Below are 18,095 nucleotides of genomic sequence, written 5' to 3'. Positions count from 1 at the left end.
CACATACACACATGCATACACACAAGCACAGACACACAGACATACACATAGACATAATACCCATATACACATATATGTACACACACATACAAAACGCATACACAGACACACATATACACACATGGACATACACACACACATACAGGCATACAGACATATATATATACCCAAACACACACATATAGACATAATACACATATACGTGTACACACATATACACACAAAACACATACATACACACAGACACACACACACACAGACACACAGACGCACAGAGTAAGATTTTCTCTCGATTCTGCCTTCAGTCAGGCTCCTGCAGCTTCTGCTGGGCCCATCACCGCACCTCCTGGTAAAATCCAGTTTTAGCAAGAACTCTGCGTGGTCGTTTTAACCAGAAGTCCCCCTGCCCCTTGAATATCTGATCCCTCTCGGTAGCTGACCGCAGTCCTCGCCCCTCACTGTCCCCCAGGTGATGTCTGACTTCCTGGCCTGCCTTCAGCAAGAATCCCATTAGGTTAGTTTTGCCCGACACGCCCCCCCCCATGTTTCCTGTTAGTAAAATCTTCCATTCACTGACCCCTCCTGCCCCTCGGCTATAAACCCTCACCTGCCTGCCCTCGCTGTATTTGGAGTGGAGCCCAATCTCCTTCCCCTCTTGCTAGACCCCACTGCGGTGATGCCTGCACCTACTGAGATGGCCCTGAAGAGTCTGCCTTTTACTATCTTTACCAAGTGTCCTGAATAATGTTTCCTTCAAACCACACACAGGCACGCGCACACACACACGCGTGTGCGTGTGCATTTTCCCTGGGCACAGTGTGGGTGGCTGGGGTCAGGGTGTGAGCCAGTCTCGGGCAGCTGGCAGTCAGCCTGGACCCCGTAGGGCACCTGGGCCCGGTGGCCAGCCAGGGGGAGCACACAGCTCCCACCGGCATGACTTTGGAGAGGCGCCCACTCCACCGTGCTCTGTCTCAGGGCCATGGGGTCCTGGAACGGGGTCCTGGCAGGGCAGCTCCTTCGGCCACTCACTCTCGTTCATGCAGGAGCGGTACAGCATCTTGGCCTTCTGTACAGCTGGCCGATCCTTGGTGGTAGAATTCTCCAGCACCCCTGTGGGCAGAGGAGAAACCGGACAGAGGCCTGAGGAGGCTGCTGGGGAGGGCAGGTCAAAGGTGCCCGTGTCCCTGCCACACCCAGAGGAGGCCCTTATCCCAGGGGACTCCCTCTCCCCTGTGCCCACTGACCCGACGGGCTGTCCCCACTCCTTGGGTGGAGGCCACGCTCACCTTTGAGAATGATCTCCAGCTCATCCCGGAGGATGTCGAAGACGCTGTATCGCGAGCTGGTCTCGGGGGTCACGTGGCGCGCAGCCAGCCCCCGCACGCGTACTGGTAGAAGTCGTCACAGGGCTCCTTGGACGGGTCCATGTTCTGGAGGATCCTGGCGGCTGCTCGTCCCCAGGGGGTACAGAGGAAGAGGGGAGATCCGGTGTGGACAGCCCGATGGGCTGTCGGGTATTCAATCACGGCCCTGTGCCCTCAGAAGCGTTAGTCAGCCTGGGACCTCAGGGAGGTCAGCAGCAGGGCCTCCAGTTTTAAGGACCCCACTTATCAGCCACGTGAGCTTGGACCCCGTGACCTCTCTGATCCTCCGCTCACACATCTGCGAATCCGGGACGCCTGGGTCACACAGATGGCCAGGTGTTGGCCAAGCCCGCCCGGCTCACCGCGAGCGCTCAGCACTGGCCCTGCCCTGGGGCCCCCTCACCGGTCCGTGCGTCCGTGGGGGAGGGTGGCTCTCGCCCACCATAGGGGTTTGTTTTCTGTTGGAGCAGATGGGTTTGCTCCCAGAACCCCATGTGGCACGGACAGTGGGGCCCCCAGGTTCCCGGCAGGATGCTTTCAGCAGAGGTGGCCAGGCTGGACCCCAACCCAGGACCCTCCCTAGCCTTCTGTTCCACTTGGCTGGGACCTCGCAGGGGGCAGCCCCACAGGAGCCCATCCACTACCCCAACGTGGGCAGAAAAATCACATTTCTGAGGTTTTACACTAGTGCTTCTTCATACCATTTTCACTGTGTTTTATCTGCAAGTAACGGCACGTGGCGCCCAATTTTAAGACAAATTCCTGGGAGAAAACTTGAGAGAGTGTGTGTGTGTGTGTGGGACCTTCTTTCTGTAAGTGCAAAAAAGAGCGCCTGGGGTCCCTGTGCCAGCTTCACTGTGGTCACGGGGGCCTCTGCAGGCAGGGGAGCAGCTTCCTGGGGGGCAGGGGAGGTGAGACACCCGCAGTAGAGTCCCTGCCCCCAGGCACATCCAGGGTCTGCCCACCAGCCCAATGCCGCATCTCGGGAGTGCGGTGGCTCCCCGTGGCCTCGAGCAGCGCCTGTGCCAGCATCACGGGGGGCCCCCGAGCCCCCTGGCAGGGCTGTGGAAGGCTCGGAGGGAAGGGGGGCTTACCTGCCATCACGCAGCCAGGGGTGGTGCAGGTTTCGCTTGTGTCCCTGGGCTTTTGGACGTCTGCGGGCAAGGAGTAGTGTGAGCACTTGGCGAGGACTGTCGGTGCCGGTGGGGCTGGCAGGGTGGGCGGGGCACAGGTGGGGGGGGAAGGGATGGGGCCGGCAGGGTTAAACCTTGGCCACCCCCACCCCCATGGGTGGTCCAGCCTGGGCCCTGAGGGCATCTGGAGGGCAGCCTGCATCCTCCCTGGGTGGCCCAGTCCTGGGGCCTTAAGTGAGGGTAAGCTCATTCTGGCTTGACCCCTGCAGTGACCCGGGAGCCCCTTTACACCCTGTGATCCCCACAGCTTAGGGCTGAAACTGGCCATTCTGCCCTCCTGCCTGTCGGCCCAGCCAGCGCTCACCCATCAGGCGTCACCTCCTCCAGACAGCCTGCCTGTGCTGCCCCGTCCCTGCACGCCCTTACTCTCTCCCAACCCCCCACCCCCTCACCTGCTGGTTGTATCAATGTGCAGCTGCAGAACCTCAGGAGCCGCTCCCTGAAACTGCTGGTTCCCAGGCGCCCAGGAAGCATTCTGCATCCAGCAGGTGCTCACGGCTGCATCCCTGCCACTGCCCTTTCTTCCCACGGGACCCTGGTGCCCTGGGCAGGGCCCCCTGTCTTGCCGCACACCCCGGGCCTGCAGTGGAACCCAGCCTGCCCATGCGGGGTGCCATTTCCTAGCACCCCCCTGCTCGGGTCGTGCTGGGAAGGAAGATGGGACTACCTCGGGGTGTTCGCTTTACAATGGTCTTCTCTTCCTTTGAGAAGCCGAGCCGGCTAGTAAAGAGTGGCAGCTGCTTCCCTGGGGAGAAACACAGAACTCAGCTCTCCTGCTGCCACCGCTTCCCGGGTGCCTTGGGGCCGACCTGGGGCAGCACGGGCATTCTCCTGTGGAGGGGGTCCTGGGGGCTCTGGGGATTCCTTGTGTAGGGCTGTGGCCCCTTCCTGCTGTAGTGAGGGCTGGTCACCAGGCACACCAAGACACAGGGGCTCCAGCAGAGCTCAAATCTGAGCAGAGGGGGAGGCCCACCGGCCCTGGGGCCGCAGCTGCCGGACCCAGAGGGGTCCTGAGGCAGGACCTCTTCCCCTAAGAAGTGCCCTCTGACATCCTCCTCTACCGCGGGGTCATGGGCCTCACCCAAGCGAGGGTGGGCAGCTCCTGGGGTCTACCAAGACAGGGACGATAAGCCCTTTAAGGGGGAAAGGATGTCCTCAGGGGGGAATCTTCCTGACCCACTGGCCTCAGCTCCAGTCCCTCCACCTGTGCAGGCAGCTGAAAGTGCAAAGCTGCCCTCCCTCATTTGTCCACCACGTAGGGGTGCGGGCACTGCCTGGTCAGCATCGGCCTGGAGGGGGTGCAGGAAGGGGGCGTGAGTGCAGGGAAGGGGGTCAGGTCCAGGGAAAGAGCCCACAAGGCACGGCCACCTTCCCTACCAGGGAGACCCACGGAGAGGTGGGCAGGAGGGAACAGGGCCTCATTCAGGTCAGGGCTGTGGGCAAGTTCAGCCGGTTCAGCCCAGCCCCTGAGACCACAGAGGGTGTAGGAGGCCCTGAATGTGCTGGGTGTCCCCTGGGGGCCTGGCCATTGGAGGGAGTGTTTATGAGATGTGTGATCTGGGGGGTAGGGGAGGTGGGGAGAGGTGTTTCTCCTCCACCTGTTAGTGGCTGCTCTTTCCACCCATCCATTTGTTCATCCATGAATCCAACATTTGCTAATATTATCAACAAGCCCTGGTGCTGGGCTCTGGAGATTCAGATCTGAGTCCCACATGGGCCCTGTCGTTAAGGGGCCCCCAGTCCAGTGGAAAAGGAGAAAAGTGATGCATAGATTGAGGCAAACCATGGACGGTCCCATGGATCAGAAACAGAAATGCAGTGCTCAGTGGGTGCTATGTCTGTTTGCCCCACGGGCATCTGCCAGTCTCAGCAACCCAGAGCCTCTGGACAAGGGCCACGCCCTCGGTGGAAGAGTGGACTCGGCATCTGAGCTGTGGCCAAAGAGATGGTGGGCAAAGGGGTCTTTGCTTCCGATTAGGCTGCAGAAAGTCTAAGCAGACTGTGGCTATTTCACCTGCAACTGGGGCAGGCCTCCTCCGGGAGGGGCATGGAATGGGGGGATTTTTAACAAGCCCTTTGCTCCTGCCCGTGGGCTGGAGGGAGGGATCCGGGTTCCAAGGAGCCCCTGTCACACAAGGCTCTGGTTCCTGCTCTGGGGCCTCCCATAATGCATGGCGGTGATGAAGGTGAAGGCAGGGCCAGGGCAGGAAAGCTGGGAGAAATCCTCCTTCATGAGGAAACAGGCAAATGTGACCCATGACCAAGAAGAAAACCCCAAAACAGTTCAAAGTGGATTCGTTGGTGACCAGATGTCAGAGTTAGCAGACAAAGTCTTTAAAATCATCATGATAATTAAGATAAAGGGTCTTGTACAAAAGACGGAAAAATATGTAGATAGATGGTGAATTTTACCAGATAAATGGGAATTCTAAAAAAGAACTAAATGGAAATGTAATAGAGTGAGGAATTCATTTTTTAGGTTTAAAAACACACTGAATACTGCAAAAGAAAGTATTAGTGTCAGCATATATAGGTCAGTATCAATGATCCAACCTGAAGCACAAAGGAAAAAGATGAAAAAACCGAACAGAGAAAAACATCTAAAAAACACCCAGAGCTGACATGGTAGTTAACAGTGAGAGACTGGGTGATTTCCCCTAAGCCTGGGGACAGGCAGCACTGTCCTCTCTCATCTCTCCTATCCAACATCACATGAGAGGTCCTGCTGGTTCAATATGACAAGAAAAGGAAATATAGGTAACACAGACCGGAAAGGAAGTAATAAAACTCTATTTGCAGATGACATGGTCATCTATGTAGAAAATCCCAAAGAATCAAGCAAAACAAAACAAAACAACAACAACAAAAAACTCCTGGAACTAATAAGAGACGATAGTAGGTGGCAGGATACAAGATTAATATACAAATTGCTTTCTTATATATTAGCAATGAACAACTGGAATTTGAAAATTTCAAAGCAATACCACTTACAATAGCACCTAAAAAATGAAAAAGTTAAGTATAAATCTAACAAAATACGTACAGGACCTATATGTGGAAAACTATAAAACACTGATGAAAAAAATAAAATATGTAAAGAAATGGAAAAATATTCCGTGTTCACGGACTGGAAGACAGCATTATTAAGATGTTGATTCTTCTTAACTTGATCTACAGATTCAAAATAATTCCAATCAAAATCCCAGCAAGCTATTTTGTATTTATTGACCAACTGATTCTGAAGTTTGTATGGAAAGGCTCAAGTAGCTAGAACAGACAACAACAATGAAGAAGAATGAAGTTGGAGAGACACATGACTTGATTTCAAGACTTACGATAAGGCTACAAGTAATCAAGATGGCATAGTATTGGCAAAAGAAGAGACAAATAGATCAATGCAACAGAACAGAGAGCCCAGAAATGGACCCACACAAATACAGTCAACTAACCTTTGACAGAGGAGCAAAGGCAATTTGATGGAGAAAGTATAGCCATTCAATAAATGCTCCAAAAGGAAAATTGGACATTCAGATACAAAAACAAACCAAAAAAAATTAGACACAGGCCTTATGCCTTACACAAAAACTAACTAAAAATAAGCCACAGACATAAATATAATATACACAACCGTAAAACTTCTTGAAGGAGAAAACCTACATGACTTTGGGTTTGGTGACGACTTTTAAAATACGACACAAATAGCATGATCCATGAAAGGAAAAATCGACAAGTGAGACTTCATTAAAGTACTGACAAATTGTTTTTTAAATTGTTGAATAAATAAAAAATGGGGGTGGTGGTGGAACAGAAAAGTCTTCCAAACAGAAGAATTCCAAATAGATTATATAGATACTCCATTTCTAAGGATGTGTAGTGTAACTCCCCACCCCTTAAGTTTGGGCTGCATGTGTTGCCTTCCTTCCAAAGAGGACAGTGTGGAAAGAGAGGCGACAAAGGTACCTATACAGTGGAAAAAGCTGACAAACACTACCTCAAGCCATGTGATCAAGGTTGACATCAACATGGTAAGTCACTGAAATTATGTCCCCTTGGTCTGTAGGCTTCCTCCCCAAAACATCACCCCAGTCTGAACATCAGACAAATGAGAGACATTCTACAAAATACCTGGCCAGTCCTCCTAAAAACTGTCAAGATCATAAAAATCAAGGGAAGGCTGAGAAACCATCACAGCCAAGAGTCCAAGGAGATTTGCCAACTAAATCATATGGGGTCCTGGGACAGAAAAGGACATGAGGGGAAAACTGAGGAAATATGAATAAAGCATGGACTGGGTTAATAGTAATATATAAACATTGGTTCATTACTTGTGACAGATGTATCACATTTATGTGATATAAGATGTGGTATGAAGTATATGGGAATTGTGTACTCTCTTTGCAATAATTCTGTAAATCTAAAGCTGTTTTAAAATTTAGAAAAGTTGGACTTCCCTGGTTGTCCAGTGGTTAAGACTCCATGCTTCTTCCAATGCAAGGGGCCTGGGTTTAATCCCTGGTCAGGGAACTGACACATGCCGTGTGGCATGGCCAAAAAAAGAAAAAGAAAAAGAAAAAGAAATTTAGAAAAATTACTTTGAAACAACATGAGCAGAGGATCTGAGATCTGTGGAACCATATTAAATAGCTTAACATCCATGTAGCTAGAGCCCCACAGGAGAATGGTATGAGTCAGCAATCTTTGAAGAGATAATGGCTAATAATTTTTCAAAATTGATGAAAGACATAAGCCTATAGATCCAAGAAGGGCAGTATATCCCAAGCAGGATGAATACAAAGAAAACCACGCACGCAGCAGCATCAAGTCAAACTGCTGAGAACTACAGAGAATGAGATATTCATAAAAACAGTCAGAGGAGAAAAAAGACATTAATTCATGGGAGGTACAAGAAGAGTGACAGCTGGCTTCTCATCACAAACAGTGGTGGTCAGAAGACGATGGAACAAACTCTTGAATGGATGCTTGAAGAAAACAAACTAACTACCAACTTAGAATTCTATATCCAGCAAAAATATAGTTAAAAAGTGAAAGTGAAATAAAGACATTTCAGGCAAAAGCTGATAGAATTTGTCTCCAGTACACAACACTCACTACAACAAATAACTAAAGAAAGTCTTCCCACAGAAAGAGCAGGTAACCAGTTGGGAGTCCAGGTTGGTGGGAAGGAATAATGACCAGGACCAGAAAGGGGAGCGCAGGGTAAACAGGGTGAATGAAGCATTGTGGGAACCCAAACAGTGCATCTGATTGATCTGCTTCCAGTCTAGTCAGACGAAACCAGAACAAACACCCAACACTGGGGAGGTAAGTTCATGCCTTCTCCATGCTTATGTCCCCCTCCCATTTCCTCCACTGTATTCCCAGCACGGGCTGCCGTAACCTTCTGGTTGGGGGAAATTCCTGGGGTAAGTTCATCTGATGCTACAGCTCAAGAGTTTCCTGAGGATGCAGTGGGCTCTTGAGAAAACATTTCCAAAACTGAGTGAGATGAGATCACCATGTTTGTGCACTTTGCCTTTAACTTACACCACCTCATTTGTGAGGGAGGGTCACCACCTCCATTTTTCTGATGAGAAAACTGACAGGCATGTGGGGTGATGCACCCACGGCCAGTCACTAGCGACTGGTGGAGGTTGGACTTCCAGCACCCATATTCTCATTCAAAATCTGTTCTTCTGAGCAAGAGAAGAGGCAAATAGCAAGGCCTTTGACACAAAAGCAGAATAGAAATGAAGTCTTCCTCTAATGCTAAAATAGGATCAACAGGACACACAGCAAACAGACCCCAAACAGGGATATTTCCCCCCTTCATGATTCCAGAAGGGAGTAGACTTCCTTGTGCCCAGTTGACATGTGTCTACTCTTGTTCTTTTTTATATTTGCTTGAATAACTTCTGTAATATGCCAATTATTTTCACATAGACTCTCTACATTAAAAAAAAAACAAACCTGACATTTCCTTTGAAAGATCTGTTCTCCTAAAGGTTGGCCTTGATGTGAATAATTTGTTTCCTCTTTCTGTCTCTCTCCTCTTCCTGTCTCTGTCTCTCCCTACCTAACAAAAGAGGGATACAAAGAACTTTATTGGGTGGAAAATAACCGTCCTCCCTGGAGAATGTATCATCACAGGCTGGTTGTCATGCAGGTGTGGGGTGTGAGCTTACATGACCCTGTGGTCAAGGAAACCACAAGCTGAGAAATTAAATTTAGGCTGGTAGCATTCCTAGGTGCCTGATGGAAACAAACACACATATTGTCTGGAGGGAAACTTAGCCCAAGTAACAAAGGCTTCTCGCAGATAAAGCCAATGTGAACATGGACTGAGGTTTATGAAAAGACCAGATTCCATGAGTGAGAAACAGCAAACAGCAGGACTAGAACCCCGAGGATTCATAGTTTGGGATTATCTGACCCATAACATGTGGAAGCTGGCATCACAGGCCCCAAACCTCAATGTCTCTCTGTATCTGTGCCTTTGCACATGCCATTGTAGTTGCTTCCCCTGAAGGGGCAGAGAATATTTCCTCCCTCTCTTCACTGTGGGTTTGCCCCTATGGCTTTGGTAATAGAATGAGGTGGAAATAATGTACCCCAGCTCTGAGCCTAGGCCCTAAGTGCGTTTCCACTTGTCCCGATGAGCTTCTGTATGGAGAGGGACATGCTTGCTGGTTCTTGTAGGAGGATGAAATTCATGGAACAGCTGCCCCAGCTGAGGCTGACCTACATCAGCTGAGCCCTGCAGCCTACTGATGGATGTGTGTCATGATAAATAAGTGTTGTTTTAAGCCCCTGAGTACTGGGGTGATTTGTTAGGCAGCAGTGGCTAGCTGATGCAGAAATAACCCATGTATGTTTGAATCATTGAAAGAAATAAAAATTAAAAACAAGGGCAAAGAAAAAATTGAAAAAATCAATTTGTAAAAGAATCACTTGGAAACTCCAGAAATAAAAAACATGAAATTGTTGAAAATAATTTTTTTAAGAAAAAATCCAAAATGGATGGGTTAAGTGGCAGATACAACAGAGCTGAAGAGAGATTTAGTGAATTTGAATGTAGTTCTAAAGAATTTGCCCAGAATGTGGGGCAAAATCAAAGAGATGGAAACTTTTCTCTAAAAGATATGGAAGATAGAGTGAGAAAAATTGAGTGCATATGTAATCATAATTTTAGGAGAAAATAAAGATAATGTGGGAGACACAATATTAAAAAGACAGTGGCTACAAGTTTCCAAAATTAATAAATGTCATTAGTGCTCGGATTCAAGAATCACAACAGATGCAAAGCAGAATAAATAAAAAGAGCTTCATAGTTAGACACCTCATGGTAAAAATGCACAGTAGCAGGGAGAAAACAGCTCAGAGGGGAAAGAGTTCATCTGACAAGAAGGCCAATTAGGTTGAACCAAATTTCTGAACAGCAGCAACGGAAGTCAGAGACAGCAAAACTAAATCTTCAAGATATTGAGAACGTAACTAAGCCCAGATTTGTGTAACCAGTTAAACTATCACTGAAGGATGACTACCAAATAAAGTCATTTTCAAGTAAACAAAAATGAAGGTTTACAGTTGAAAGAGTATTTTAAAGCTGTGCTCCCCAAATCTGCCTGATCACAAGAAAGGCCTCACATGCTGGTTACAGTACAGATTCGGGGGTCTTACCCTGTAAGATTTCCTGGTTCTGCCTAGGTTGAGTCCTGTTATGGACTAAACTTTTGTATCTTCTCCCTGCCACCCACCATTCCTCTGTTGGAGTCCTAACCCCTAATGTGATTGCATTTGGCGTTGGCACCTGTGAGGAGGCGAAGAAGGTTAAATAAGGTCATAAGCGTGGGGCCCTGATCCAGTAGGGCTGGTGTCTTATAAGAAGAGGAAGAGACACCAGAACTTGCTCTGTCCACCACATGAGGACACAGTGAGAAGGTGGCTGTCTGTAAGTCAAGAAGAGAGTCCTCACCAGGAACTGAATTGGCTGCTACCGTGATGTTGGACTTCTGGGCTCCAGAACTAGGGGAAAATAGATTTCTGTTGCTAAGTCACCCCGACTTATGGTATTTTGTTACCGGGGCCCAAGCAGATGGAGACAGGGTCCAAGGTGTGGATTTTTAACAATTGCCCCAGGTTACTCTGATTGTCAAGCAAGATCAACAAATGCTGTGTCCTAAGCAGTGTTTCCCAAACTTTAGTGCAGATGAGTTACCTGGGGATTAAACGCAGGTCCTAATCCAGTAGGCCTGAGATGGGCCCTGAGTTTCTGAATTTCTAACGAGCTCTCAGGTGAGGCCAACACCACTGGTCCACGGACACACTTTGTGTGGGAGTCTCCAAAAGCATGTACTTCAGAAAGAAGGTAAATGATTTCATAAGGGCTACCTCAGAAGTAGGAAGAATGATGAGCAAAGAAACTGATAAGGGACTTCCCTGGTGGCGCAGTGGTTAAGAATCCTCCTGCCAATGCAGGGGACATGGGTTTGACCCCTTGTCCCGAAAGATCCCACATGCTGTGGAGCAACTAAGCACATGCGCCACAACTACTCAGCCTGCGCTCTAGAGTCCGTGAGCCACAACTACTGAGCCCATGTGCCACAACTACTGAAGCCTCTGCGTGTAGAGCCCGAGTTCTGAAACAAGAGAAGCCACTGCAATGAGAAGTCCACGCACCACGACGAAGAAGTCTAGCCGCAGCTAGAGAAAGCCCACACACAGCAACGAAGACCCAACGCAGCCAAAAGTAAATTAAAAAAAAAAAAAGAAACTGATAAGAACTTGGGAAAATCGAAATTAAATTGAGTATATTAGAGAATGTTGCCTGTGTGTAGTAAATAAAAAATAAGATAGAAACCACAGACTTACCCACAATAACATGTGATCAGGGTGGAGGACGACTTAAACTGTTCTAAACGCTTGTATTGTTTGGAAGAAATATGAAGATATTGACTAGCTGAATACTATAAGTTAAATACGCATATAAAATTTAAGGTATATTACTTCTGCTTTCCGCTTACAGCATCAAAAGCCAACTAGAGTATCATTCCCTTTCTAACAACAGGAAAAATCCAGATAGTCTACAGAAATCACAGCTTTTCTGGAGCTCATCTAGGACCTGAGGTAAGAGGGTGACCAGGAAAACAGAGTGACACGTCCCACCAAGCAGAACTGAGAACTCTGACAGGACCTAGGAGTAAGAGCAGTCACCACACAAGTGGGTAAGAAGAAATCAGCTAACATTTTAATGAATTCTTGAAGGCCAAGTGCGAGTTAGCTTGTCAGTGTGGAACAGCTGGATCCTCAACACAGGGTTGTTTTTTTTTTTTTGCGGTACGAGGGCCTCTCACTGTTGTGGCCTCTCCCATTGCGGAGCACAGGCTCCGGACGCGCAGGCTCAGCGGCCATGGCTCACGGGCCCAGCCGCTCCGCGGTATGTGGGATCCTCCCGGACCGGGGCACGAACCCGTGTCCCCTGCATTGGCAGGCGGACTCCCAACCACTGCGCTACCAGGAAAGCCCCAACACAGGGGGATTTTGCATTCATTCACCAGTTATTTCCATGGATCCTTACCAGGTGCCAATGAGAAAAATTGGGGCAGGTCTCAGAAGACCAGAGAGTCCCCCTCAGTGGCACAGGCATGCAGGAGGTTATCTGCTTCTGCTGAGGTGCCAGCATGAGGCGTCTCCTGCTTGTAGGACCCTCCTCTTGTAGGAAGCAAGAGCTTTAAACCACTGAGGGGAGCATAGTAAACCCTCTCACTCCCATGGACCCGATGAAAACCTACTGGCCCAGAGGAGAGTCAGATATAAAAATCCTCTGCTCATGGGAGAGGCACAGGAGACCCCTGTGGGCCCAGGATCCTAGACTGACATCAAGCTGAGGTCTGCTGCCACTAGGAGAGGGGCAGGGGACTCAGGCATGAGGCAAAGTTTGATGGACATGGGGATCGGGGCAGGGATACTGAGACACCCCCACTCCAAGACGGAGATGGGGCCAGGACACCAGAGATCCCCCACCCCAGCATGAGCCAAGCACTAAAAAGCAAGGGCAACCTACCATCTGTGGAGGGGCAGAGGCAGAACCCCTCTGTGTTGCACACATCCAGGGACTGCTGAGAGCTGAGGCTGGAGCAGGAACAATGGGGAACCTCTGGCCCCCCCAGGCCCATTTCTCTAAGCACAGGTAATCATTGCTCACAGCCAGAGAAAGGTGAAGTGTGTGGGGCACCGAGGGTGACAAAAGTGAAAACAAAACCCCGAATCACCTGACTCCTGACTGGATGGATTCAATCTCTCACACTAACAGACAGAACAACTGTGCTTGTCTCTGGTGCAAATGCTGTTTACCTCAGTCTCTGCTCTTTTGCTGGATGTTTAGCCTTCAGTAAAAATGTATCTCACACACACACACACACACACACAGAGGCAAGGAAAAACAATCCACTGCCATGAGATAAACTAATCAATAGAACTAGACTCAGAGATAGCTCAGATATTGGCATTACCAGAGAAGGACTGCAAAATAACTATGGTTAATATGTTAATATGTTTCCATCTAATGGAAAAGGTGGATAACATGCATGAACAGACAAGAAATTTCAACAAAGAGATGGAAACTATAAAAAAGAGGGAAATGGAAATATCAGAAAGAAAAAGCATGTTATTAGAGATGAAGAATTCCTTTGACTGGCTGACCAACACACTGGATACAGCTGAGGAAAGAACCAGTGGAACTGAAGACTAATTAGGGTCAAACTCTTCAAACTGTATCACAAAGAGTAAAAGAATGAACAAAACCTGAACAGGGCACCCCAATACTGTGGGATAATATCAAACCATCCCACAGATATGTATATAGAGTCAGAGAGAGAGAGAGGAGAGAGAGAGAGAGAGAGAGAGAGAGAGAGAGAGAGAGAGAGAGAGAGAGGTAGGAGAGAAATGAAACTCCTTAAACAAGGTAACTATTAATGATAAGAAAACAAAATAATAACAAGGAAAGGAAATGTAATCCAACTATTCTTCATAGCTCAGCTGTGAAAAATACTCAGTAGAACTATTGTAATGATGCATATGGATTTATCCAAAAGCAATGATGTACCTATACTGGGACAGTGGAAGCCTAGGTGGCTTAAGGAACTAAATCTGTCGCCCATTCGGGATGTCAATAACAATATGGATAGGGAATCAATGACAAATCTAATATTTTATTATTAAATCTGATCATAAATAGCATGACATTTTTCTAAGTGTTATTGATGTATTAAATCATTGAACCCTCCAGTAAGCCTTTATGTTATGTTCCATTTTACAGATAAGGTAACTGAGGCACAGAGGTGTGAAGAAAACCTTCCAAGGTCACATAGCTGGGATCTGGGGGGCTGGCAAGCCCAACCAGGCTGTCAGATTCAGGAGTCTGGGTATTAACCACAACCTTACGATGCCTCCCTGTGATCTAACACTGACAATAAAGAGAGAAGGGCCCAAAGATGAGGCTTAGACACTCCAGTCCAGGGGTTGGCAATATTTTTCTGTAAAAGGCCAGACAATATATGTTTTAGCCTTTGTGAGCCATATACAGACTCTGTCTCACCTATTCAACTTAGCGCTTGTAGCCTGAAAACATCCACGGACAATACATAAGTGAGGAGACACAGCTGTGTTCCAATAAAGCTTTATTTACAAAAACAGGCAGTGGGCCAGATTTGGCCCACAGGCCATAGTTTGCAGACCTCTGCACTAGACAATGAATATGGCTCTTTCTGAGGAGCAGAATTCCAGGAGGCAGGATTGTGGGTGTAGGATTGTATTTCCCACTCAAAGTTTTATTAAAAAAACACTCAATTTTCTGAAAAAGGTTTATCTATAACATTTGAAATAAATATTAAAACAAAAAACTAAGGTAACCATTAAAAGGATTAGAAATATAAAACTTTCAAGATAGTTGCAGGAAAACAGAGTGAAAAATAACAGATCAATCCAAAAGAAGGCAAGGAAAGAGAAAGCATCAGAAACACAGAAGAACACAACAGAAAAAAATCGTACATTTCTGTGTGAATACACATAGACTAAATCCTCCAGGTACAAGATGGAGACAAAACCCAGCTGTACACGGTTCCAAAAGACACACCTAAAGCTAAAGAGACAAAGTCTCAAAGAAAAAGGATGGAAAAAGTAGAGAACAAATGCTAATTATTATCAGACAAAACAGAATTTAAAACAAAACATATTAAGGCAAAAGGCACAGTTAAGATAGAAAGGGGCGCTACGTAATCATACAGAGTGAAGATACACTGATTCTGAATTTGAATCCACATAATAATGTGGCTTTTTTTTTTTTTGGCGGCGTCCTCGGCAGTGAGAGCACAGAGTCCTAACCACTGGACAGCCAGGGAATTCCCATAGTTTAACCTTGAAATACACAAATTAATACTTGGCGTAACTACAAAGAAGACTGATAGTTCTCTAGGGCAAGGTTTTAGCACACACACATCTTTCAATAACTGAAAGGTCAAGAAAATGGAAAAAAACAAACATACAGACGATTTGATTGACCTGATGGATGCATCTAAACCTCTGTCTGTATCTCCACTTCCACTTAAGGGAGATTGTGTGTACTGCACGTGCACACGTGGATTATTTATAAAACTGACCGTGTGTTGGCCCTAAAGCAAGCCTCAGCAAATACCAAAGAATCAGTATCACGTAAACCACGGTTGCTGACAAGAATGCAATTAAATTAGAAACCAATTTAAAAAGGTAACTAAGAAAAAGTCTCCAAGCATCTAGAAATTTTAAAAAGAGAGATTTCTAAATAACTCATAAATCAATGAAAAAACCCCACAAAACCATAGTGGATGAGAAAGTCTTTAGAAATAAATAATAATGCAGCATTTAAACTCTTCCACGGGCTCCATCAGGACCTGAGGCCGAGATCGGCTTGCGTCATTTCGGGGGGTAGGGGCACAGAGTCCTGCCTGAGGGGCCCTGGCAGAGACCCCACTTGTATTTAGGGGACCATGAGGAGGAGGCAGGCTGGGCAGGGAGGGTCCCTGCTGTCAGGCTGGTACTACCTAGATGAGGAGTGGGGGGGGTGGGGGGGTCAGCCCTTTCCCCTGGGAGCCTCTCAACCAGGTGTTTGCAGCCCAGTAGTCCCGAACAGAGGTTCCCTGGGGTCTGGGCTCTCCAGGGCTCTCCGAGCAGTGAGTGGTCCCTCCCCACGGCCCGTGCCCATGGAGATGAAGTGTCCATCGACCCTGCCAGGAGACCCGGAGGGGCCAGAGACGGCAGCGGCTGGCAGGGTCCGGCCAGGCACCTGGTCAGGTGGGAGCAGCCCTGGGCAGGGGCCGCCCACCACATCTGTAGGCAGCACCCACGTCTGGTTCTCAGAAACAGCCTTGCCCAGTGGTGGATGGATGGTCCCACCACAGCGCAGGTGGCTCTGGCCAGTGAGGGAATATTCTAGTAACAAAGCCTGGGCTGCTACTGTTGGGGCCGTGGGGAGGGCTTCTGCAGATCCTCCTGAGTCCTGAGCCCACCCGTCCACCCACCCACCTGCAGGAGGAACCAACTGCACCTCCCAGCTGTGCCCAAGGCTGTGCCTGCTGGGAGTAAGGTGCCTCTAGGATTTGACCCAGGCCACCTGGTGCCCAGGTGCAGGCAGGCGAGCACCTCCCCCCGCCCCCGCAGTGCTTCCCGACGCAAGGGGGGAACAGTCCAGGCTCCTCCACGTTGGCCTTGGTGAGCCGGGGGAGGGACTGTGAGTGGGGGTGTTCCTGCAGGGTGGCCCTGGCATCCCCATCTCCCTAGGACCCCGGCCTGGCCCCCACCCATCACTGTGCAAAAAGCAGAGCCTGGGAAGCCACAAGGCCCCAGGGACCCAGGCCTTCAGGAGGCCGCGAGGAGGATCCCAGCAGGTTCTCTGCAGGATGGCTGCCCGGGAGGCGGCAGGCGAGCCCCGCTGGCTGGAGGGATGCTGTGCCGCGGGTCCCCAGCGCTGGAGCGCGGGCTCCTGCTGCTGGGCAGGCCGGGAACTGCAGCGCCCTGTGCGGCAGGGGAGGGGAGGGGGCCGCGCAGATGTGGCGTGGGGAACCGCTCTGCCGCATCTCGGGAGTCCCGTAGGGGCCCGCCAGCCCAGAGCCGGCAGAACCAGCCTTGTGCTGGCCGGCGCCTGGGCAGAGCCTTCTGGAAGGGCCCCGGCCCCCGCAGGTCAGTGCCCCTTCTCTCCAGGCTGCAGCACAGCCAGGCAGCCCCTGGTGCCCGGAGCAGACCCCACCTGCCCGCTCGATGGCTGGCTTATCCAGGTGGGCGGGCACGCAGACGTTGCCGAGGCCGCGTGGGGAAGAGGCGGTGAGCAGTGTGTCGGTGGCGGGCCCGAGGGGAGGGCGCCCTCACTCACCTCTTCTGTCGGCGTAGAGGAGGCCCAGGGCGACCAGGGCACCTGTCACCAGCAGCAGCAGTAGCAGCAGCCCTCCCTCCAGGAAGCCTCGGTGCTCCTGCCCTGCGCGGCCTGCGATCTCCACCATCCCCACCGGGCTCTCGGGCTTCCTCATTGCAAGTCTCTAGATGGGGAAAGTGCACAGCTGAGAAGCCCCAAGACCGAGGCCAGGGGCGGCATCCACCCAGCCTGGGGCGCCAGGGCCCGGAGGACGGGCGTGGAGCTCCCGAGGCCCTGCCTGAGGCTGGCGGATGCTCAGCACCTCTCTCCATCCCAAGGTCACAGCCGGCCTGTGCCTGAGGGCTTTCCTCTCTCTCTCCCCCCCGGGCCAGTGTCCGAGTGCCGGGGGTGGGGCAGGACTGGCCTGCTGGCCCTGGTGGCCGTCCCTTCTGGAGGGAGTCCCCTCCAAGCTTGTTCTCTGGCCGGGGCTGGTCCGGGCAGCTCTGCTCACAGCTTGTGGTGGACACGCAGGACCCAGAGGCCCAGCTCCCAGGCTTGTCAAGAGGCTTCTGCAGTGGAGCCTGCCTGGGGTTCTTGTGCTGAGAAGCTGTGGGCCTGGGTGCATCAGGGACATGCTCTGGGAGGTGGCTTGGGCCACTGGGCTCCCTGCCCACTCTTCCTGCCTGGAGCCCAAGGGGCAAGGGGGAGGCGAGAATGACTGGAACCTATGCAGCGGTGACTACGCAGGCCACGACGGGCCCCGGCAGGGCAGCTCCAGGAGTCACCTGGCTGGCGCGCAGTTCCCGCCGTCTCCCCACCCTGTCACTACAGAAGGGACGCCTTCTCCAGCCAGCCGGGCGGTGACAGCCGGGCGGTGAGCAGCGGTGGAAGACACCCAGGGCTCCTGCTGTGTGCAGGACAGGGTGTGCTGCTCCTGTCAGGTGGGGACAGCGGACCAAGGGCTGCACGTGCTCCTGGGTGTACGTGTGCATGCCGCTGTTGCTGGCACACAGAGCCCTGACCCAGAAACGTGCCCGGGCCCCGGGGGAGAGCTGGCTGCTCTGCCGAGCTTCAGTCCTCACACAAGCTCACACTCCTGACGTCGGGGTCGGGGTCGTTGGGAGCCCAGCCCCGCCCCAGGACAGAGGACAGACCCTGCCC

General features: G+C 50.3%; 1 protein-coding gene across 1 annotated transcript in view; it reads right to left on the bottom strand.

The window, feature by feature from the left end:
• The window catches only part of MMEL1 (membrane metalloendopeptidase like 1), a 31,302-nt gene extending 14,193 nt beyond the window's left edge, over nucleotides 1–17,109 (bottom strand). The window contains 6 exon segments of the mRNA XM_029230285.1: nucleotides 1,030–1,110; nucleotides 1,287–1,367; nucleotides 1,370–1,447; nucleotides 2,459–2,518; nucleotides 3,225–3,302; nucleotides 16,956–17,109. Coding sequence (XP_029086118.1) covers nucleotides 1,030–1,110; nucleotides 1,287–1,367; nucleotides 1,370–1,447; nucleotides 2,459–2,518; nucleotides 3,225–3,302; nucleotides 16,956–17,109 — 532 coding nt within the window.
• Nucleotides 17,110–18,095: the final 986 nt, after the last annotated feature.

The sequence above is a fragment of the Monodon monoceros genome, unplaced genomic scaffold, assembly GCF_005190385.1.
Source record: "Monodon monoceros isolate NGI ecotype Baffin Bay Population unplaced genomic scaffold, NGI_Narwhal_1 Super_Scaffold_18, whole genome shotgun sequence".
Lineage (NCBI taxonomy): Eukaryota > Metazoa > Chordata > Mammalia > Artiodactyla > Monodontidae > Monodon > Monodon monoceros.
The sequence above is the reverse complement of the archived record's forward strand: the minus strand, read 5'-3'. Positions and strand labels throughout refer to the sequence as shown.